This window comes from Vicugna pacos, chromosome 34 (assembly GCF_048564905.1).
Source record: "Vicugna pacos chromosome 34, VicPac4, whole genome shotgun sequence".
Classification (NCBI taxonomy): Eukaryota; Metazoa; Chordata; class Mammalia; order Artiodactyla; family Camelidae; genus Vicugna; species Vicugna pacos.
The window spans coordinates 15,347,619-15,370,775 of NC_133020.1; the positions used below are offsets into that span (position 1 = coordinate 15,347,619).

General features: G+C 46.0%; 1 protein-coding gene and 1 long non-coding RNA gene across 7 annotated transcripts in view; one reads left to right on the top strand and one right to left on the bottom strand.

Annotated features, from left to right (window-relative positions):
• Positions 1–23,157, bottom strand: part of ETV6 (ETS variant transcription factor 6) — a 219,180-nt gene that overhangs the window by 156,661 nt on the left and 39,362 nt on the right. For 2 of the 6 annotated variants that reach the window (XM_072954781.1, XM_072954780.1), the window contains exons 1-3: positions 6,300–7,009; positions 6,011–6,170; positions 5,196–5,297 (exon numbers count right to left, since the gene is read on the bottom strand). The exons of 3 other annotated variants lie outside the window; for them this stretch is intronic. Coding sequence is in view for 1 of the 3 variants with exons in the window: in XM_072954779.1 (XP_072810880.1) it covers positions 10,492–10,497 (6 nt within the window). In the remaining 2 variants the exon portion in view is untranslated. Of the gene's footprint in view, positions 1–5,195; positions 5,298–6,010; positions 6,171–6,299; positions 7,010–10,491; positions 10,631–23,157 lie in introns of those variants that run through there. One more of the 6 variants, XM_072954779.1, reaches the window with a different exon arrangement.
• On the top strand, positions 4,655–8,573 carry LOC140691356 (uncharacterized). The gene is made up of 3 exons (XR_012066985.1): positions 4,655–4,741; positions 6,126–6,504; positions 7,355–8,573. It is a non-coding gene; the product is annotated as an uncharacterized lncRNA (long non-coding RNA).

Below are 23,157 nucleotides of genomic sequence, written 5' to 3' on the forward strand. Positions count from 1 at the left end.
GGAAGCCCTCACCTGTGTGCACCGAAGGCCGGAGGCACCCGCACCGCCTTCTGAAATACCTGCTCAGATGAGCGCTTGCTGCTAACCATGCTGGCCCTTTACCTTTGGAATGAAAATCCACATAATTACTCTAGATGTTAGAGATAATAAGTGTGCGCCTACTTGTAAGAGGCTAAGAGGCTGAGCAGTTTCTGGACTGGGTGCCACTGCTTTAAAGCCACCAAGGTCTTTCAGAACTGGACGACATGAACATGGTGTTGAATCACTCCGTATGGGAAGAAATAAGCGAAACCTAACACAGCCACTCAGATGGCTACTTCCCTCACTGCATGGAAGAAAAATCGTAAGAATTTAAGAGCTGGAGGAGCAAAGAGTGACTCTCCTGCCTGGGTCCCTTACTCAGAGGCCCTGGGAGAGGAAGGGGATGCCTAAGGGAGGCGAGCTGCTGGCCTGCACGGCCCGCCTTCCTGAGCCTTTTCAGAGCATTTCCAGGACAGAGCGCGAAAGAGAGGAACCAGAGCCACTCCTCGCACGTCCACCAATTTCAGCCCCAAATGCACCAATCTCCACCAAACACTAAGAAACGCCAGTGGTGCAGAAACTGAAGCCGTCTGGATGGAGCCCATTCATTCAGCCAACTCATCTGGTGGGGATAAATCAGCATCAGTCACCAGATCACAGCCCTGAGCTCCACCTAATTGGGTCCAAATGGTCTTAAACACAAGGGTAATAAGCAAGATGTTGCTTCCTTCAACTTCTCTGTATCAAACCCAGAGCACTCAGCCAACTCCCTTTTACCCAGATTGCAGGCTTGATACAGCTAGCTCAAAGGTCACCATTCTTCCCTGGCTCTCTATTTAGGTGAAGAAAGAACTGCTGAACATTTATTATTAGAAGAAACCTAATAAAGAAACCGGATAGATATTCTGATTTGGGTTCGTCCTCCCCTCTTACGGTTCAGATTTTTTTAAGGAACTCAAAAGCCCTGGGTACTTCCAAAGGTCACACTGGTTACCTGTGGCCAGAGTCAGAGAATCAGCTGTCATAAACACTCAGTGATATCAGAGAAAACAAAACTTTGTCCAAAAAGAAGGAAAACGGTGTCTGACCTTCCTTTACAAGGTCACCCCATGGTCAGGAGTGGGAGACAGTGCTGGCTTAGCTGCCAGTGGGGCACAGAAGTAAAGAACACAACGTGGAGGGGACAGACCCACATCCAAATTCGGCTATGCCACCTATGAGCTGTGTGACCTTGGGTAAGTTACTAAACTTCAGTCTCGGTTTTCTTATCTTTAACATGAAAATAACTAAGTGAAACAAGGTAGACAGAGAAAGACTAATATTGTACAGTCTTACTTATTGTTGGCTCTTAAAAAACCCTAACTCATAGGTACAAAGGACAAACTGGTGGTTGCCAGAGGCAGGGATGGTAGTAGGGGTGTGTGTGTGAAGGTGGTAACAGGTACAAACTTCCAGTTATAAGATAAATAAGTCCTGGGGATGTAACGTACAGCATGATGACTAGTTAACAATACTGTGTTGCATATTTGAAAGCTGCTAAGAGAGTAGATCTTAAAGGTTCTTACCACAAGGAACAAAGTCTGTAATTGTGTGTGCTGATGGAGTTCATGAAACTTACGATGGTGACTGTTTTGCAATATACACATAGATCAAATCACTGTTTCACCCCTAAAACTAATATGTCAATTACATCTCAATTAAAAATGAGTGAAAACATAAATAAAATGAAAACAGCCATCGCCTACTTCGTAGGATTGTTGTGAGGAAGGAGAGACTACAGACCACGTGTCTGAAGACCGCCTGGCGCTCCATGAATGTCCAATAATGGCGAGCGTAAGCTCCAGTCCTGGCTCTGATGGTCATTTTATATCTTGGTCTCATCCTCTTAATCTTCCAAATAAAACGGTTAAAATAAATAATGTCTAGGATCTATCTTGACTGGCAGCTCTAAGACAAGGAGGGTGTTCAACTCTATTTAATCCAGTCCATCTTGGCCAGTGAAAGAAACGACCTGTATAACACTGCAGAGTGTTCAAAGCACATGCTCATAAAATTATCCAATTTTGTCACTCCAAGAATCCTTCCTGGCTTGCGTTACATAACAAAGATAGACGTCACCTTCTACATTCGAAGAGCCTCTCAAAACTATGTCTACATTTTATGTCCTCCTGCCAGTGCCCAAGATCAGGGCCTTGGCGTACATAACTCAGAGAGGATTGTAATCTCTCTGAACTGGTTCTGAAGCTTCCAAGGTCTCCTCCTTCCAATCCACGCCCACAGCCATCACTGCAGCACCTTCAAGGCCTTCGAGCTGCCTTCGCTGTAGCCCAATCTCAGGAGCATGTCTCCCTTACCCTGTGTTCCAGCCACTCACCTTCCCAACGCAAACATCCCGTCACCTCCACCAGGAAGTCTGCTCTGATCTCCCAATCGGAAATAATCACTCATGACCTTCTCCAGGATTCCGTCTATGTGTCTCTTCTAGTACTGACCATCGTTTGCCTCCACTTACAGGCATTCCCTCAATGCCTATCTCTACTGCTGGACTGTAAGCTGCGTCTTTTCCATCTGTGGTTCTTAGCCTCCTGAGCCATGTTAAGCCATGCATATAGCAGGGAGTCCATAAAGTCTTCCGGAATTATTACTTAATTAGTTAATTGGTTTCAGCAGGCTCCTAATCAAATCTATGCTTGAAGAGAAGCAGCAGGGCTGCGTAGTTAGGCAATTCATTATCACAACATCTATGATTAGTCAGCGATCACCTTGGAGAGCCCAGCGAGCCCGAGGCAAGCCCATGAGATGTTAAGCAGGAGGCTGGTCAAGTCTTCCTTGGGAGCAGAGAGCAGGGAAGAGCAGCCCCGGCTACACCTGTGCCTGGGAATGAGGGCGGGGCGGGGCTGCTTCCCTCATCTTCCCTCTTTCTCCGTTTTCTCTCCCTTATCACCTCCTTCTTCCTCTTATCTCTACCTTTAATCCATTATTCACTTACTAGATATTTAGAGAGTGCTTACTATGTGTGAGGCACTGTTCTGGCACTGAGCATGTCCCAAAGTGAGGCCACTAGCTTACACTCTAGTGCAGTGCATCTCCAACTTCCAAGTCATCTGAGTTATGTGGGCATCTTGCCAAACAGCCAAACTGGACTCAGGGGGGTCTGAAGTGGGGCCAAACACCTGCATTTCTTTCATTTGGGGGGGGGGTGATGGTGATGTGGGTAATTATGTTTATTTATTTAATGGAGGTACTGGGGATTGAATCCAGGACCTCGTGCATGCTAAGCATGCGCTCTACCACTGAGCTGTCTCCTCCCTCCAAGTATCTGCAGTTCTAACAAGCTTCCAAGCATTTTTTTTCTTTCCTAAAACCACCAGCTTTTTTATTCAGTTCAGAGGTAGACAAATAAACATGGAAGGCTGGCCCATTTAACCTGCCCAAAATTCATATTCCACTTCCTTCATCCATCCTACGCTGCCAGAAATCTTAAAGAAATACCCAAAACTGCCAGAAGGATTTTGCTTCCTACTTTTTCTTAGCAATAACGGTCAATGAATTGCTTGCAAAGAAGCTGCTATTACCTTTAATGCTCACTGTGTCCAAGGAACCTTGTCCCTATAAGAAGTTCCACCATGCTCCATAGTTAAAGTTCCAGGCTGGAGAACTGGTTCTCAACCTTGGCTGCACACAGGAATCACCTGGAAAGTTTTATAAAATACTGATGCCTGGGCCTCTTCCCCAGAGCTTTTGATTTAATTGTTCTGGAGTACAGCATGGCATTAGGCTTGTAAAAAGTTCCCATGGTGATTATAATGAACATCTAAGGTTGAGAACCACTAGTGAAGTGTGGACAGAAAATAAGTATTTATTTCATCTATAATATTAAGAAGGAAAAAAGCAACATAAGTACAACCGAAAGTGAAAGAGTGTATTATTTTATATCAGGTGGTCAGGAGACACACTTCTGAGGAGGTGACATTTGAGCAGATACCTGAAAGACAGGCAAGAATAAACAGGTGTCTGAGGGAAGAGCTACGGGTAGCAGAAACAGCATGTGCAAAGGCCCTGAGGTCAGAGTATGGCTGGCACATTTGAGAAATAGACAAGTAGACTAACCTACGAGAACATTCACAGGGAGACTTCATTGAAACAATGGTTTACAATCATTGTAAAATTAAAATGGTTACCCTTAGCTTAATGGGAAGTCTAGGCACACAAGGCCTGAAGGAGTTCAAAATGAGTAATAATCTAAAAAAAAAAAACAAAAACAAAAAACAAAAACACTCTGAGATGGGCAAATAATTGAAAGCAAGGGAAATGCACATGGATCTGTTAGGTCATTTAACCATCACAAGAACTATACCCAATAAATATTATCCCCATTTTAGAAATAGGTGACCAAAGGCTCAGAGAGGCATAGTCACCAGCCCATGATCATCAAAGGGTGAGATTAACTGTAGTCTGACTTCACAATCTGCTCTTTCTAGTTCCACAATGAACTAATCACTCACTGGGCTGCTCTCCTTTTCTCTCCCTTCCCCTGTCCCCCAGCATGGGCAGGGTGGGTGGGAGAAGCAGGCATAATGTCAGAAGCAGGAGGAAAAGGGCACAAGTGAAGGGAGAGAAGAAAAGTTAAGGAGGTAAAGGAAGCAGGGAGAAACACAGGAGGACGGTTGCCTCCTCCGTATGTGCCTTCAGCTTCTGACTGTTCACAACTGATGCTCATGTAAGCCTGGAGAGATGACATGAGGGTTAATTTTCTGTGTCAACGTGGCTGGGCCATGGAACCCAGCTGGTTGGTCAAATACTGGTCTAGATGTTGCTAATGTTTTAGATGAGATTAACACGTAAATCAGTGGACTTTGAGTAAAGCAGATTATTCCCTATAATGTGGGTGGGTCGCATCCAATCAGTTGAAGCCCTTCATTAAAAACAGACAGAGGTCCTACAGGAAGAGGGAATTCTGCCTTCATGTTGCCTTCAGACTCAAGCTGCAGCATCAACTCTTATCTGGGTCTGGCCCTAGAGATTTTGGACTTGCCAGCCTCTACCACTGCATGCGCCAATTCCTTAACACACACATACATGCACACTCTCTCTCCCCTCCCCATACTTACACACACATCCTACTGGAGAACCCTGACTGATACAGATGGCACAACCAGTAATATAATCCCCACCTGGATAAGGTGACGCATCTCTGAGAAGTTTCCCGAGGTCACATTTTCTAGGAAGCGATGGAACTGAGATGGGGGTCCAATCCTTTTCTCCGCACAGGCCACCTGGGGAGGTGGCATTTCACCTTCAGTCTCAGACCAGGTTAAAACGCTAAAACTCCCACCACACATGGAATGTTTTTAATAGCATTTTTATCCTTTAAAACAGATTGGGTAGATGCCCCGGGGAATAAGGCAAAGGCAAAAAAAAAAAAAAAAGAATAAAAGAAAAAAGGCAAGCACTTCATTTGGCCTATGGTTGATAAGATCACTGTCCTTCCGGCTTCTGGGGTTGCTAAAAAGTGAGTCAGGAGAGTCTGTACTTACTGGGGCTCAAACTTCCATCTGAGGATTAATAACAAAGTGCTTTGTTTTTATGAGGCTGCCTCGATGGGTTAGAAAATAATGATAGGAAATTAACATGATCACAGTAGCCACGTTAAAATTTCAGGGCTGAAAAACACCAAAAAAGGGCTGGAGTTTGCTGGAGCCCTGACAAAACAGGAGACAGAAAGCGGAAAAAAAATAGAGAAAAGTGATTCAGTGATGCAATTCCACCCACGGGGTGGGGGGCGGGGAAGAGGGATGGTTGGGAAATACCACACAATTCTTCCTCAAAAAATGTTGATCAAACTACTGGTTCAAAAATTTTGATGTTGAAGAAAACAAGGAAATGACATATAAATCACGACTTCGCTTGAGTACTCCTCTATTTTTTTTAAACTCATTTTTGAGTAATTAAGAACGTGCCCCTAAAAGGGCCAAGAAACCATTGTTACCTTGTATGACTGATGTTTCGAAAATGCTTTAGGAAGAAATGTTTGTAAAGTCGCAGGAGCTGCACGGATCTCCCGTGGAAAACAATGGCATGCAGAACATTCTCTTTCCTTCCAGAAAGGAATTTGGAGGCAGAAACAGTATCTCTGCACACGGCTGTCTCTGAGAGTCCAGGAGGGAGAGAACCAGGATATATGAAGACAAAAGAAGGGAAATAGTTTTAAAAGGATATTTCTACACTTAAGTGAAGTAACTCCTGCTCCGTCTGCAACTGGATTGGAGAAAACTAACCTCACCGGGAGAGGCACTCCGAGGACTCCCTGCTGTGACTGCTTCTCTCAAGGCACTGCCGTCCCCCTAAGACGGAACTAGTCTCCACGAAAAGATGAAACTCACGCCCTGAGAAGCAGTTTTGGAAACTGAGTTGTATCAGACCTTTTTACTTCTTACCCGGCAGGAAAGAGAGTTAAAGACACTGAAGAAACAAGAATAACAGGTAGGGGGAGGGTACAGCTCAGTGGCAGAGCGCACGCTCAGCACGCACTAGGTCCTGGGTTCAACCCCTGGTCCCTCTATTTTTTTACAAAAAGGTAAAGAATAAGAGGTGGAGTCATGGAGTCAGGGTGGGAAACCTGGGGGAACACAGGTGGGAAAAGAGAAAGGAGAGGCAAGATTGAAGCTGGGCTCCACTCTCTGGGGACACTCGGCTCTCCGGAAGAATAGACAAAACTTTCACGCTACTTGGCCAACTCCGTCAGTTAGCGGTGGTCATCCGAAGAGGGCCGTGATTATTAGCAACATCGGCCGTGCTCCTGGGAGGGAGAGGAGATGCCAAGGATTTGCCACGCTTGGCCGAGGCCTCTGACCCTCCAAGCGAGGGCATCCTCACCTGAGTCAAGTGTGGGGTCACCTAGTCTCAACAGGCAGACCTGTAATCTTAGGACCTGTTTAAACACAAAGTAGGAGTGGCTTTCTTAGTGTGAACCGGGCTGCGGGGGAGGCTCCAGACCCCACCCGCCCCTGACCATCCTAAAAGCCCCTACAGAACGTCTCATGGGGGCTCTGGAATTGTGGCCACCGGAAGGTTCCTGTCAAAGAACCAGAACTTTCCAGGAGGGGCAATCCATGCTGACCACTGACCTCATCAGCCTGGATCAGCTCCTCAAAGGCCCAAGCCAGCAACTCGCAGAGCCCGGGCCCCAAGGCCGTCAGTGTATCTCAACAACAGCTGTCAGCCCACTTCGCAGTTGACATGTTTAGACAGTGTTAGGAGCGGGGCTGCTGAGGTCAGGCTGCTTGGATCCAAATCCCACTTCCAGGACTTTCTTGCCCCTTTTGCACTGCAGGGTGAGCGTAAGAGCAGCCCCACCCGGGACTGCTGCTGGGAGGGTAACACGGCCCAACAGGCAGACAGGCACCTCCATCAGTCTCCGCACGTGGCAACACGTAATAAACACAGACTGACCACTGCCCCCAGGCCTGGGCCAGACGAGGAGATGGGCTCGGAGAACATAAATGCCTTCTCTGGTGACAAGCAGAACAAGGTTCCATACAGAAGGTACAGAAACGGGTGGTGTGACTGTGCAGGCACGCTGGGGACGGGTGGGGGAGGGGTGGAGGAGGGTAGGACAGGGTGGCTGAGTGAGCAGAGAAAGCCACTGGACTTTGGAAGCGAGCAGAGGATGAGAAAGGAGAAAAGTGTACTCCAAAGAGAGCTGGCTTTGCTTCTACTGAAAACCCAGGTTTCCCTTCTCCAGCCTCGGCCAGAATCGGCCAAATGCTTTCCCAGCATGTGACTAATGCACCGCTGATCTCCTGACGTCAGAGGACTCGGCACATCCACTCTGTATGGCTACCTACGTGGCATGTGGGGAAGCGTGATATGCTGTCTTAGGCCTTTGCAGAGAAACAAAAACCCATGGCATGTGCGTGTATACGTAGGAAGACATTCATTTTCACGAACTGGTTCACACGATCACAGAGGTTGGCACAACCAAAAACTGCAGGGAGGGCTGCAGACCCAGGCAGGGGCTGATGCTAGAGTTCAAGTTCGAAGGCTGTCTGCTGCATTCCCTCTTGCTTGGGGGAGGTTGGTCTCTTTTGTTCTATTCAAGCCTTCAACTGATTGGAGGAGGCCCACCCACATTCTCAAGGACAATCTGCTTTACTCCAAGTCTAAGGATCTCAATGTTAATCTCATCGCACCCTCACAGAAACATCCGGAATAATGTCTGACCACACATCTGGGCGCTGTGGCCCAGCCCAGCTGACACACAAAATTAACCATCACATAGGCCCTTGTTGCCTTCAGAGATTCCATTTTATAGGAAATTATGAGCTCTCCAATGAAAACATGTGCATTCGACCAAGACTTAAAAAAAGGTCAAAAAAAAAAAAAAGGTTGGGGGGCAAGGGAATAAAACCCACCAGATTCAAGATGGTGGCAAAGATGGTTCCCACTGGGGTGGGAAGGCAGGGAGTCATTCTATCATTATGCTTTGTAACTCAAATATCTTCTCGTGTATGTATCAAATACTACATATAAAATAAAGGAAGGAAAACCAAGCTCTCAGGCCATGTAGTGAGACCACCGCCTCAGTCCAGCCTGCCAACCCCTCCTGAACAGAACTCCCGCCTTCTCTGACCGTTCTGTCTCCTCCATCCACAGGCTGATTCTCCAGATGACTTTTCATGTGCTTAGTAGCTCTTTCCTTCTCAAATGGCTTTTAAGTCCCTGAAGTTCTGGGGCAGTTTCTTACAACACCATTTTATCCCCCCGCCCCCTCCCCCGAGTCTGGCTGAATGTCTGAGTAACTCCATAAAAACTCACTGAAGGCTGAAAAACAAGGTGGGCGGGAGCAAGAGTCACACGAATAAACCAGCGGAGCAGCAGTGCTTCCTGAGTGCCGCCGGGGCTTGGCAGAACGGGAGGCGTGAACGGCCCTGAGAGCTGGCTTGGAGGATCAGAAGCTGGGCAGAGTCACATGCACGATTTTTACATGCCGAGAATGAAACCACGCCCATCCCACTTTGGGGTGTACTGCAGAGGGTACCCGGGTGACTAAAGGTAGCAAAGCGAGGCTCACAGAAGGGGGTGCACACGAGACAGGTGGGAGCCCGGATCATCTGAGATGTCCAGGTTGTGAGCACCCTTCCCAGGGAGGTGGCTCCTCAGCCCCAAGTGTCCTTAAGAAACCCACAGTGTGGCACCACGATGCTTCCGCCAAGTCCCCAAGCAAATTCCCAATCTTTCAGCAGGCTTCCTGCCTAGACCAGTCAGGAGCTAGGAAGACAACAAGGACCCCCCAAAGAGCCAACAGTGAGGAGTGCTTTCTGTGTTTTAGTTCCCTAGTCCACACGGGGTTCATTCTTCACATCAGGACCCCTCCCCCTTGAACTTAAGCTGCTCCCATCTGTCCCACGAATCCCAGCTCTGACTTCTTCCAGTTTTGGTTAAAGGAGACCAAGGCCATGTGTGGTGGTGAGCCATCTCTCCCACTGGAACCAAAAATTAACCTGGAGTGGAAGCAGAGATTTTGGGGTTTGCTCGCGACAGAGCTAGACGGAGCTGACTTCTCAACTTGCCAAACTCCAGGGGATCAGGCCGGGAGAGTCACAAATAGAGCTGCTGAGAGGGGTGTGGATAGCCTTCAAAGAGCTCAGACGTGGATCCTGTTGCAGGGTCCCCTCATATACTGTAACACAGAAGGAGAGAAAGCGGAGAATAAAATTCCTGTAGCCACGGCCCAGACCGGCCTCAATTAACAGGTGAATCTGGCCCTGTGAAGTGATGCAACCAGGCTGGCGACACATCGGGTCACTGGCAGGGGAAGCCCAGAACCAGGTCCCCCCACTCCACGGCCAGTGCTCCTTCCACACGACGTACTCCAGGAGAGATCGTTCTGGCCGCCTGCCACATCTACGACTTAAAGTTTGTATAAACTGGCACTGAACCCAGGACAGGTCCAGATTAGAATCCATCAATCCACAAGAAAGAAGCCAAAGGGCAGTCATTGAGGGGAAAAGAATTCTCTCCTTACACTAAGAGAAAGAGCACCCTTGGGGGCTAACCCAAGCTGAGACCATTTCCTGGACCCACCACGAGGAACCCACATCAGTTCCAAGAATCCCCCGGTTGCTCACAGTTAGAAGAAAATCCTCCTTCGAGATGACAAGATTCTCAACATTGCCTAGAACTAGAGGGGACAAGTCAAGGCGTGAAAACGGATCATTGCACAAACTAGTCAAAAAGTCTGTGTCCGGCTCACGCGGGGACATCCTGCAGTTCAGAGAGGGTGTGATTCCCACAGGGACGCACCAGCTCTGACCCCAGGAGACCGCCTCAAAGAGCGCGAGGCCGCCCGCCACGGCCACCCTGAGAACACAGAAGAGGCCCACACCTCGGGATTTCTCTCTCAGGTTTCAGACCGCCCTTCTGAGGGCAGGGAGGGGGCACTTCTGTTCTCCTCGCCCGCACACTTGCCTCCATCTCAGGCCTCGCTGTCACTACTTCTCTTCTCCTGGAATCTGAAATGGAGCCTTTCTGTTTACTCTCCGATGAGCTCCCTGAGGTTTGATTGTTGATGTCTGTGCAAGCCGCTGATTAGCATTCTGACTTCAGTTCCTTCTTCAGAGTCAGCCAAAGGAGCCGGAGAAGTTGGCTACCGGCACTCCCGGGGAACAATAGGCCCTTTCTACAAAATACAGGTTTGTCTTCCTTTTTAAATACACAGGAGTTGGGCCCTTGGCGGAGACGTCCACCTGACTGTACAAAACGTCCGTTGTAGAGCAGAGGGCTCCCCAAACAAGAGAAACCAACGCGCAGGTTCCCCGTCCAGCAGAGTCCAGATTGCACCCCCGATTCCACTGATAGAGCTCGAAAGGTAACACGTGCGCCCGGTCAGAAAGCAAACAGATCCAGCCCCGGGTGCAGCCGTCCCGGAACCAGCCGGGCCTCAGCGGCCTGGGCCTGGAAGGGCGGCTGGGATCCAGAAGCAAGCCTTGCGAGGGCCCACCCTCTCCACTCCCCGGGCTCAGTCCACCTGAGGCTCTCTCTCCTGCCTGGCCGGCTGGCCCGCAGCTCCCCAGTTAGCCCCACTGTCTCTCCGACACTTACATTTCAGGTCATCATAGAGCAGTGCCCGTCCAGATGGGGCCGGGGCAGCCTAGAAGGTGAGGAGGCCCCCCTCCACCCACCGAGGCTCAGAGTACACTGATTCATTATTTCCCTAATGAGGAAAGATGAATATTCATGAGCCTCTAAAAGCTAACGTTCACTGCATCAGCACTCTTCTTGCTTTATTCTTCTGCGGGACAGCTTCACGACAGACCATCTTGCCCGTCATCTGCTTTCACTGTGAAAAGGCCTGGAGTCCGGTCCCTGCTCTGCCCTGTCCCAAACCAGGCGACTTCACCTCCCAGTGCCTCAGCTTCTCCGCCTGGGGACAAGGACAGTAAGAACGCCACCCTGCTTTTCTCACGCGGCCATGATCAGGATGGAACGCGGTGACAAGAGCAAATATTTTAGAAGCTGCTTTACAAATGAAAGACGCTGTTATTAGCAGCAGAAGGAACACAGCACCGCGTCATCCCCGTCCCACGAAGGCCCTGCAGGGGCCTCCCAGCCACCGGAGCCCGAGGCCCTCCCATGATGCGTAAAACCTCAGGAACTCAGGGATGGCTCCAAACGGTGGAAGCCCCTCTGCCATAAGAAGTCCCTCGAAATGATTCTGGAGAAGCCCACAGGCTCAAGGCTCTCGTGGCCATTTCTCTGTGCCTCTGTGGATATTACAGGCAGTTAAACACAGGCAGGTGAAATGACCGCCGACCACACAGGGGGCAAGGGTGTGGTGGGCTGACGGGGCTTAGAGTTGTCTCTGTGACCCTCTAACTTTCCCCTTGGAAGACTCTTCTCATAGGGAACCCAGTGGTTCCAAAACACCTCCCTAAAAAGCCCCACCAGCACCGGGTGGCCTGTAAGGTGAATTACTTGAGCGTGGGTGGAACTATCTTGTTTGTTTTGGAAGGTGATTTTTTCCCCCTCTCTTTGTTTCATTTTATTTTGTTTTGCCCTTTTGTTAATACGTAAATGTTTTAAGTGAAGCATCTTAAGGTCCAGGACTTCTTGTCCTTAAGTCAGACTACAACAGACCAGACCAGACTAAATCAAGACTTTTTTTTTTTTTTTTTGGCTACTAAGGACAATGAGAGCTGCACAGTCCAAAGCACAGAGGCAGTTTGCTGCAAAATTGCTCCACTTTCCCAAAGCAGATAATCTAATCTAGAGCCGTTCCGAAAACATCTGAAGGCCAGGGCAGAGAACATGAATACAGGAGTCAAATGCTACACCCCCCCGCACACGCACACACACAATTCCCAGATGACTTACACACCAGGAAGATGAGATTTTTAGAGAGCCTTTGGCTGTTTTAGAAAAAATTAAACTTTACCCAGTGGCTCGTCAGCATGAACTGCTTCCTAGAGCTAGTGTGTCTGGGCACCAGCCCATGTTGTCTCCTATTTTTTATGACACTGTACATCTCCCATTTTTAGCACATTCTTACCTAATGCACCGGCCACAGCAGGAGAAAAGGCCTTGTGAATTCAGCCTCCTTCCCTCTTCCTCCCCCTGTCAACCCCTCTCCAATGCTTTAACCCCAGGTGAGCATCCCTTCCAGGAGACCACTGGCCACTGACTGCAGCATCCTCTCCCCTTGGCACCCTCACTAGTTCACTCATTCAGCCACTACTCTGTGTCAACAATGTGCCTGATGCTACAAAAACACTAGAGAACAAAAGAAACACAGCCCATGTCTTCCTGGTCTGCAAGTTGTAATTGTTATTAAGAAGGATGCAAACAAGAGTTGAGAGAAAACCTCCAGGGGGATCTTTTCATGTTCCCGTTGGCCATCTGGATGTCTTCTTTGGAGAAATGTCTATTTAGGTCTCCTGCCCATTTTTTGATTGGGTTGCTTGTTTGTTTTGTTTTGTTTTTTTATATTAAGCTGTATGAGTTGTTTGTATATTTTGGAAATTAGTCCCTTGTTGGTCCATCGTTTGCAGATATTTTCCCCCATCCTGTACGTTGACTTTTCGTTTTGCTGATGGTATCCTTAGCTGTGCAAATGCTTTTAAGTTTAACTAGATCCCACTTGTTGGGGTGGGAAGGGATAAGCTAGGAAATTTGAAATCTGCACCTCTTGGGGAGTGACGGAAATGTTAGCTATCTTGATTGTGGTGGTGGTTTCACTGGTGTGTACATCTATCAAAATTCATCAAATTGTACATCTGAAATATGTGTAGTTTCCTGTAGAGGAAGCACACCATAATAAAGGTGTTTAAGAAACCAATATATGTATGTTCAAGAATGACTGAAGCATTATGCTGTACATCAGAAATTGACACATCGTAAACTGACTATATTTCAATAAAAAATATATATATATATACCAAAAAAACACACAAAAAAACAAAAAAACACCTACAAGAGGAGAACCTGAAAATACTTTGGGATGACCAAGACAGCTTTTCTTTTTTTAATGTTCAAAACCTTAGAAATATACATGTATTTGGGGTGTTGACCTTGAGACTCAGAGGGCAGTCCGTGTTCCATCTCTCCCTAAACTTTCCTTCCAGTCACACATGGAAGGGAGTTACATAATTGAGATCATTCAGTCCAAATCCCTCAGGAAGCTCTCCAGCTCGGCCCTCTGAGCCTCCAGGAAGGAAACTCCTCATCTCCCGACGGGTGGTTCCAAGGCGTTCTGCTAGACTCTGTGGATCCTTCAAAATAACTCCCACCACTGAACATGCATTTCCTTTCACTCAGAGCTTCTTCGGAACTGAAAACAAAACTGATCGGTCAACTGGCCACTAGATTAAACCCTCATGAGGGTAGAGTGTGTGTTTTCAACTTCTTGGCATTATTTACGTTGCGCCAGCCCACTCTGTTCTTTTTTTTTTTTTTAAACATTGCAAATAACTGAGTCAGCCGCTTTAATCCCCAAATTTCTCTAAACTTTTCTTTGAAAAATCCAGGTCCTACACCTTAACTTATTTTAATCACACTCCTCCTGATCTTCTATATTTATACACACTTTTAAGGCAGTGACTAAAACAGGAAAAAATACGCTAATAAGGAACTGACTAATGCAAAGGTGAGCAAAAGGGTTATTTTCCTTGAAACTCATCCTACTTTGAGTATATCTGAGCACTTTTTCCTCAGTCAGCTTTTAGTCCACTAATGACTTCTGGATATTTTCTTTCAATAGTTGTACCAAGTGGTATTTTCCCTTTCTGCATGTGAATGTTTCAGCCCTCCTTTACTCTTTTCCTTTTCTTCTTTTTTATTTAACAGAGAGAGGTACTGGGGATGGAACCCAGGACCTCATGCACGCTAAGCATGGGCTCTGCCACTGAGCTATTTCCCTCTGCCGTATGACTCTTTAAGAGTACTGACTGAATTCCACTTTTCCTAGTTTCCCAGAGTACTTTCTGACATTTTACAACTTTTTAGAATATAAACTGCATACGGGCAAGGACTGTGTCTTTTCCTGTTCAGCTGACTAGCAAGGCACTCCGGGAAGAGCTGAGTTCTTGATGGACCATTAGAGAAGCTCTGATGGCCGTGCCAGTGATTTCTGAACTTTGATCTTCGAAGTTTCAGTTTATTCACTCATAAGAAAGTTAGTCTGAGTTCCTCTATTACCAAGGAATCATGAGGAGAGGGGAGTGCACTCCTGATGTAGCTTGCCTGATCTGTTCTATCACATATATAATATAATAGTTATATTCCAACTATTTTATACGCTTTACATACAATCTTAACAACCGTATCTGTGTAAGTGTTAGAGAGCACATCCCTTAGCATGTGGAAGACTATTAAAAACGACTTCAAAAAGTGCATTATTGAGTGGAAAGCCTGAAGGTAGAAACCTGTCCAGTTGTTGTTTATAAATCAATCCCTTTTCTTATTCTTTTTTTAAAATTAAAAAAAATTTTTTATTCAAGTGTAATTGATTTACAATGTTGTGTTAGTTTCTGGTGTACAGCATAGTGATTCAGATATATATATATATATATATATTTATTCTTTTTCATTATAGGTTATTACAACATATAGGATGTAGTTCCCTTAAACCAATCTCTTTTTGACACTAAAGTTATCATAAGAAAGTTCTGAAAGAAATTTTACAAAAACAAAACTGTAAACTGGAGTTGGAATGATAAGCATTTCAGGATATTAACAAGGCTAGCTAGGTGGGGGTGGCCCAGCGAACTCTGACCAACAAACCCAATGCCACCGACCACAAGCAAACTCCCAGTTCAGGCCCTCGGCGTCTCCTGCCTGAGATGCTGCGATCACATTGCCTGCCCACCACGAATACACAGCTCTCCAATCCCCGTCTCTCCTCTGATCCACCCACCACCCTGTCAACCCACAGGTGGAATCAGGTCAGTGTAACCACATAAGCCTCCAAGTAATCAGTCCCCTGAACGCCTCAGTACGGCGTTCAAGCTCCTCTAAGCCCCCCACCATCCCCCAACCCCCTTCCTACATCCACAGCTCTAGCTAGTCTTCCAAAAGACCGCGTGTTTTCACTTGCCTTAGTTCAAGCTACCGATGGAATCCCACTCCTTCTTTCTCTAGCTTGAACACCTATTCATCCTTCAAGGCCCATTTGAAATATGACCTCTTCCTTGAACCTTTCTTAAATCTCGCTCACGGTCCTCAGCAGACGAGCAGATCCCTTCTGGTCCCTTTTCTAGCACTTAGCACATGATACTACAGTTAGCAGAGTATACAGTTGTCTCCTCCAAAAGACTGTGCCATCTCTAATCATAAGGAGAACCCCTGACACACAGCAGGTGCTCATTTGTTGCTCTGACTCCAGTAGACCCAGTTTTGCTACTCAGATCCCCAAAAGAATACCACTCAGAACAGGGCATGCCTTTGGAAATGCCATTCTAGGCAAAAGCCAAGGACAGGTCTGGAAGAAAAATCTATCTCTGGCTACAAAAACTAAAAACACTGGAACTCTTGAGTCTTAAAAGACAACAGCTGACTCAAAGGAATGAAATTCTGATATCTGCTACCATATGGAGGAACCTGGAAACATGATGCTAAGTGAAGAGTTAGTCACAAAAGGACAAATATCTTATGACTCCACTTATGTGAGGGACCTAGAATAGTCAAATCCATACAGACAGAAAGTAGAATAGTGGCGCGAGGGCTGGAGGGAAGGAGGAAGGGGAAATTTTTGTTTAACTGGGTACAGAATTGCAGTTGGAGAAGATGAAACAAGTTCTGGAGACGGAGAGTGCAGAGCGTTGCATAACAATGTGAATGCAGCCACTGACGCTGAATTGTGCACATAAAAATGGCTAAAAGGGTACATTTTATGTTATTTATAGTCTACCATATTTTTAAGGGGAAGGGGAGACATTGCCTGAAAGCTGAAAAAAATTAAAATAAAATTTAAAAAGATATATGAAGGACAGTGATACAGTAGGTTTGAATTTGTTCACGAACGCTCAGATTTCAGGCATGCGGGATTCGCCTCAGAGCCTTAAAATGGAAGTTTTAGAACTAACACTGGAAACCCTGACTTCCACAGTTGAGCATACAGAGTGTATTCGATATCTTCTATTCAATTCAATCAGTATATGCTGCGCACCTCCAATGTTCCAGGCCTCACGCGAGGTAGGCGCTAAAAGACATTAATGCTGATTAAAAAGAGCCTGGGGCAACCTGGGAAGAATGAGACATCTACTCAAATAACTAGAGCACTGGGCTGACTGGGATTGAGGTTTATAAAAAGAAAATACGATTAGAAATTCTCTAGGAGAAAGGACAACAGTCAGTTCAGAAAGGTTTCCAACAAGGGTTCAAGGAAGGCAACTTATAAGCACTGAATGAAGAAGATGGATGTTGGCTTTGGTCCACTTACACCTTTGCATCCCCAGCAGCAAAAGAAGAGGGGGCACTTGATACGCTCCAAGTCCTTCCAGCTGGAGGACTCTGTCATCCCCCATGCCATATAATATAAATTAAAATATATATATATATATATATATATATATATATATATATATATATATATATATATATGTTATATAATGCATGCTATATGACCTGGGGAATGTTTGGCTGGTTCTGACCCAGTGCAACTTTTTTGTCTCCTCTCAACCTCTATCTACAGCAGCTCCATTCTGCTACTCATAAAAAATTTTTTTCAGTACTCAACAAACCTTCTCTGTATTTTTTTTTTAAATGTGGGGGGGGGATAACTAGGTTTTTTAATTAATTTGTTTGTTTATTTATTTATATGGAGGTACTAGGGATTGAACCCAGGATCTCGTGCATGCTAAACACGTGCTCTGCCACTGAGCTATACCCTCCCCCGCTTTCTCTATTTTTTATTTCTCCTCAGTATTTATAGATATTACAATATCCTGCAAGATAACTCTATAGGTTTCCAGAAATACAGAAGAAATACACACACACAACTAGATGTTTTTACTCTAAAATTTCAGTTTCTAATACTCAAACCAAACCTTGCCCATCTCCCAACCAGATCCATTGACGTACATGGTTTTATAGGGTGAGAAAATAGACCAATTCTGCATTTTCCAGATTATTGGTGTTTTATGGAATAATAAAATGCAAAATGCTGAATGAAAAGAAAGGTTTTAAATGAGTTAATAGGAACAGGCTGTATTCTATGAAGTTCGAAGGGTTTTGTAAGTTTGGTTTCTGGATATGCATTCAGCAAAAATGTTATTAATACATGCAAATCCCACTAAATTCTGGTTTCCTTCAATTTGTCCCATGTGTCTTCAGGAAAAGCAGCCAGCCTGGTTCAAGTGGAAAAGAAGGAACGTTGTCCCTCCATTTTATTACTGCATTTTTAAAGAAATGACCTATTGCAAGTATCCCTTTATAATCCTGCAGTGATTTAAGTATCTGATACAAGAGAGGAAGGATTCTGAACACGGGTAACATCATGTGCTAAAGGAAGGATCTTCAGGTGGGTAGTGGCTTCTGGAATCTGTCTGCCTGTGTTCACACCTGGGCACTTCTGTCTGCAATCCTTGGGCAGGTTACATAACCCCTAAGCCTCAATTTCCCCACCCGTTAAATAATTTAGTAATAGTAATACCTAACTCAGAAGACTCAGAAGTTTGTGCTGAGAAGAAACGGGCAGGCAGTGGGGTAAAGCTCTTCACACACACCTAGTGTGCAGTAATTGTGTAGTAAATGTTAGTTTTGTTACTCATCAAATGTTGGTATTATTCCAACATAACCATTGGTGACTTTGCTACTTCTTGGAGCTTCTGGGTTCTCCCTACTTCTGTCTTCCCTGACAAGGATAATAGGTGGAAAACTGAGGTCACATTTACAAAGAAACTGAAACTATGGGAAAACACTAACTTCCTTGCTAGTTTTAAAGGCACAGTTTGTCAAGTGTGGGGTGCCTGTGTTGGGAGGCCCATGTGGTCAGAAGCCAAGGGTGACCTCCAGCCAACAGCTAACAAGAAGCTGACACCCTCTGTCCTATAACCACAAGGTACTAATCTGCCAGCAAAGGCAGACTCTTCCCCGGCCAAACCTCAGATGAGACCACAGCCCAGGCTGACACATGAATTGCAGCCTTGTGAGACCCCAGGCAGATGACCCAGATAAGTTGTGTCCAGATTCTGGACCCACAGAAACTGTGAGATCATAAATATCTGCTGTTTTAAACCACTAAGTTTATAGTAATACGTTATGAAACAATAGAAAACTGATATTAACGTGGAGATTGGGAATGCCAGGAGATATACACAGAGTAAAACACACAGAGACACACACATAAACATGGGATCCCTGTGATTAAATATCATTGCTGTAGTGACTTAGCTGACTGGAACACTATGGCAGGAAAGGACAGTAAACCAAGATATTTAAGAGCCAAATGGTAATGATTTTCTCCAGAGATGTGGTATGGAAAAAAAAAAATCAGTTTTCTGCGGCATTTCACCAAACAAGTCACAACCAAAGGTTTTGTTTTCAACTTATTTTCGAATTAGGTAAGTCAGCCTTTCTGGAAACCAAATTGGGCAAGAGATTTTGTCAAGGTCCAAATCCTCCTGCCAGATTGCATTACCTTATGGGCATGATTGCAATCTCTGGGGACTGAGTTATGGGAAAGGCCGACAAATCAGTTGCCCAGATTGGACAGCCAACACGCAACTCAGTTCACACTGAATAAACGGACCCAAACCAGAGATCAGAAAAGCCTTCTGTTAAGATGAGGGTTCTGAGCTCCTTTCCTAGTTAAATACTGTAACCTCCCCGTTCCTCCGGCCAATGGACACCACATACCATTCAGCCCCCTGCCCGATGCTTCTACAGTAATATCCCCTTCCATTTTATCAGCATCTCCACTTAAATCTCTGCCCTTAAATTCTTAACCAAGCTGGTACCTTTTTAAACATTCTGCACAGAATTGAGGAATTGAAAAAGTTAATTTTACTGGGAAAACCATGAGGCCCACGGCATTCAAATGACTGGCTCAGGTTTAAAAGCAGAATCTTTTCACAAACTTTCAACTGTTTTCCTGAGAACAGAGAGAGGAAGTTCGTTTCTCTCCTAACCTTCCCTTTCTTCTTTTCTTGCATCTGTCTGTCCAGATGCCTGCAGCCTCTGCTAAGCAACCCCCTTGCCAGGGAAGCATTTCTCTGAAGGGCCAATTATAAATGGACGAGATCTCAAGTAACCGTTGTGGATCTTACAGGCTGGGGTGACTTGCACCACCCACCAAGTTTCTGCCATTGCTGTCAATCCCCAGGAAATTGCAGCCAAGTCACGGCAACAAAAATAAATGATTGGCTCCACTATGTCAGCGATGAGCTAAGGCAGAACATAATCAGACTCTTCCACGCAGACTCACCAACTGTAGCTCCGGGGGAAAGAGCAAGGAAACCTGTTCACTCCGATGGGACAAATATTTACAGAGGCTTTGCCTCTACTTTCTCTATAGTTTATTCATCCATCCGACAAACACTGAATAGCCACCACGAGTCCACCACATCACTACCAGGAATTAACAGATGACGTAAGAAATCATCTCTGCCCTCGGGGAGTTTGCAGTCTCCCGAAAAAGTCAAATATTTAGCAACTATTAGAATAAGAGACTCTTTATTGAGCACATGCTACGTGCCAGGCTGGTTCTCAGCGCTTTACGTGGATGAGCTCCCTTAAATCTCACCGCAACTCAGTGCGGAAGCCTTTATTTTTTAATCCCTGATTTACTCGCAAAATGAAGGCACGGGAGGTTGAGTTCGTCGCCCAAAGTTCACACATCCATTGTTTCAACAACTATTTGCCTGCTGTGTTCTAGGCACTGCTCTGAGTGCAGAGGATACAGCAGTGAACAAAAGAGATGAAAAGCCCTGTTCCTGTGAGTTTACCTATTAGTGGAAGGAGAAAAATATTAAGTGTAAAAAACAAACAAACAAACAACAAACAAAAAACCCAGAATCAATGTCCGAGAGTGACAGTTGCTAAACAGAAAAACAAGGCAGGGAAGGGGAACTGAAGGGTTGTTTGGAGGGGGTCACATAGGTGCTCTTTCTAAAAGGTGGCCTAGAGGGGTTTCAGCAGAGACCTGACGGGTCCCCAAAACAGCAGAGCGAGGACTCGGGCAGGCCACGTGGGACCTCCGACTTCCCGCCCCCGCCAACCACAGGCAGTGTAAGAAGGGCTAGTGAGAAAAGCTTTATTTCCTTCTATTAACCTCCTTAAAAGAGCTTTTTTGCTCTTTCTTTTGATTATAAAAGCAATGTGCTCTTACTGGGGGAAAAATGGGTTTAAAACTGGGTTTTTTCCACAAAAAATTCTATTCTTACAGAGGTCTGAGGTTCATCGGCTGAAATCCTCAGGAGGGTTCTCCCAGTCTGCCAATGCAAAGCAGAAGTGAGAGAGGGCATCCTTCAATGGAAAACGCCCAGAGCAAGGCTTCCAGAAGCCCCAGGTCTGGTCCTAGCTCTATCTCCAGCCAAAACGTGGCCCTGAAAGCTGGGAGAACCGGGGCAGCTCCAGAATTCTAACATCCAGTTAAAAAGACCCAATCGCTTGAAAGCAACGGCCCCTGTGGCTGCTGCTCCCTCCCCCACCTCCTTACTGTTCCTCTTGCCAACATTCACCACTGTCCCTGTCCATCCATATCCTCCACTTCAATATTTAACTCCTATAAGATGGAGAAATTCCTATTTCGATTTATTAGAATCTGTTCGAATCGTAATCATTTCCTCTGAATCGGGGCTAGATGTGGTCACATCCGGAAAAGGAAGGAACGTGTACATTCAGTTCATAACAGACCAGTTTGACATGTAGGAAGAGGCCAGAACACTCAAAGGGCCTGTCTTTAGTATCTTTCGACAGACTGCCGTGAGATCCACTGTATCGAAGCTACAGACGGCGTGCACTTAAGGGCCACACACCATCGCTACCTGACCACTTCCCCACTTCATTTTTGTAATCGCGGTGATCTAAGGGAAAAAAGCAATGATACATGGACCCAAAGTGAATGTTGAGCGGAACTGTGCCCCCGCGTCTTGAGGAGAAGGAAGAAAGCATTTCCGTGGGAAAGGAAGAGAACATCTTATTCCGTGGACCAGCAGGAATCTATCTTCTAAAGAGAGAGATGGGACAAACACACACCAAAGTACATGTGGATAAATGATTACAACTTTGCAGAGCTAAATATACGAGAGCAGAGAGAAGCCTGTAGCAAACACAGAGACAATAACCAGGTGGAAAAAGAGTTCGCACTGGGAACGCTCCTTAGCGGAGGCGATCTTAAAGCACTGCTTTGAAAGTGAGAGAGAAACCACATTTAGGCAGACGGTGCCCACTCTGTCTGTATGTGGTCACCCTCCCATTTAACCTCGGCACCGAATGATATTAAAAACCAATGAAACATTACAGAAGACGGTCCATTTGGTTTCAAGATGGCCATCTGACTAACAGCTTATGGAATGAACTGAATCTTCTTATAAAAGCCAACATATGGCTCCAAATTTCAGATCACTCCATAAAAAACAGCACTGACATATCCTCTGTGCGCACTACATCTCACACAACCCTCACGATAGCCCGGCGTAGGAGCTAAGTATTAGTGGCCCATTTTTCAGTAAGGAAACTGAGCCTCAGAGGGGAAATAATACACCAAAATCACAGAGCCAAAAGGTGGCAGAGGTAGAGTTCAGACACAGGCAGGTCCATGAAATTTTAAAGTCTGTGTTCTTTTTTTTATTATCATTATTTTATTTAATTAATTAATTTTATATGGAGGTACTGGGGATCGAACCCAGGACCTCACACATGCTAAGCAGGTGTTCTACCACTAAGCTATATACCCTCCCCGCTAAAATCTGTGTTCTTAACCATGTGCTAGGTAGGTACAAGAATACAAAGAAATTAGATCTGTAACAAGGCAAACTATAAAATAGTCTCCCAAATCACCCAAGAATATAACACTATGTTACGCCATGGCATAATAAAAGGTGTTTCTCTACCACCATCCATTCGTATAAAAACTGTATTTGATACAGTTCCACCCGCTCTGCCCCAGTGCGTGTGTCTGTGTGTGCTGTGGCCGGATACCCTCTCTAGCTGCAGGAAGAACTGGTCCTAGAGGACTAGCTGTCTTCTCTGAGAGGAGAGACCCCTGCTGCCCATCAGCTCCCTCAGGTTTCCTCCCCCGGTGGCCGCTCCCTCTGCTACCCAGTCTCTAGAACAGACAGGCAGGGATGGGCGCATATAACCCCAGTGCTTCCTCACTACAAAGCAAGTAGGTGAAAGCAGCTGGGGGCGGAGCCAAGGCAGAGGAAGAGTCCTGGGGCTAAAAGACACCACAAGCAGGAGGCTGACTCTCCAGCATATGCTTTTGTTACCCCCAGGATGGAGTTATCTTGGCCTGGTCCCTGGAGAGGAGAGTACTACTTGGTGACCACAGGCTGGCCCTGAAGCCCGACTTGGGTGAACTGTACGGTCTAAGCACACAGGCTGACCAGGATCAGAGGGAACTGGATCCTCCCACTCCTCCAGGCGCGTGGTCAGGTCTGCTCTCTTAGCCCCCCGATGAGCCATGCGGGGAAAGGG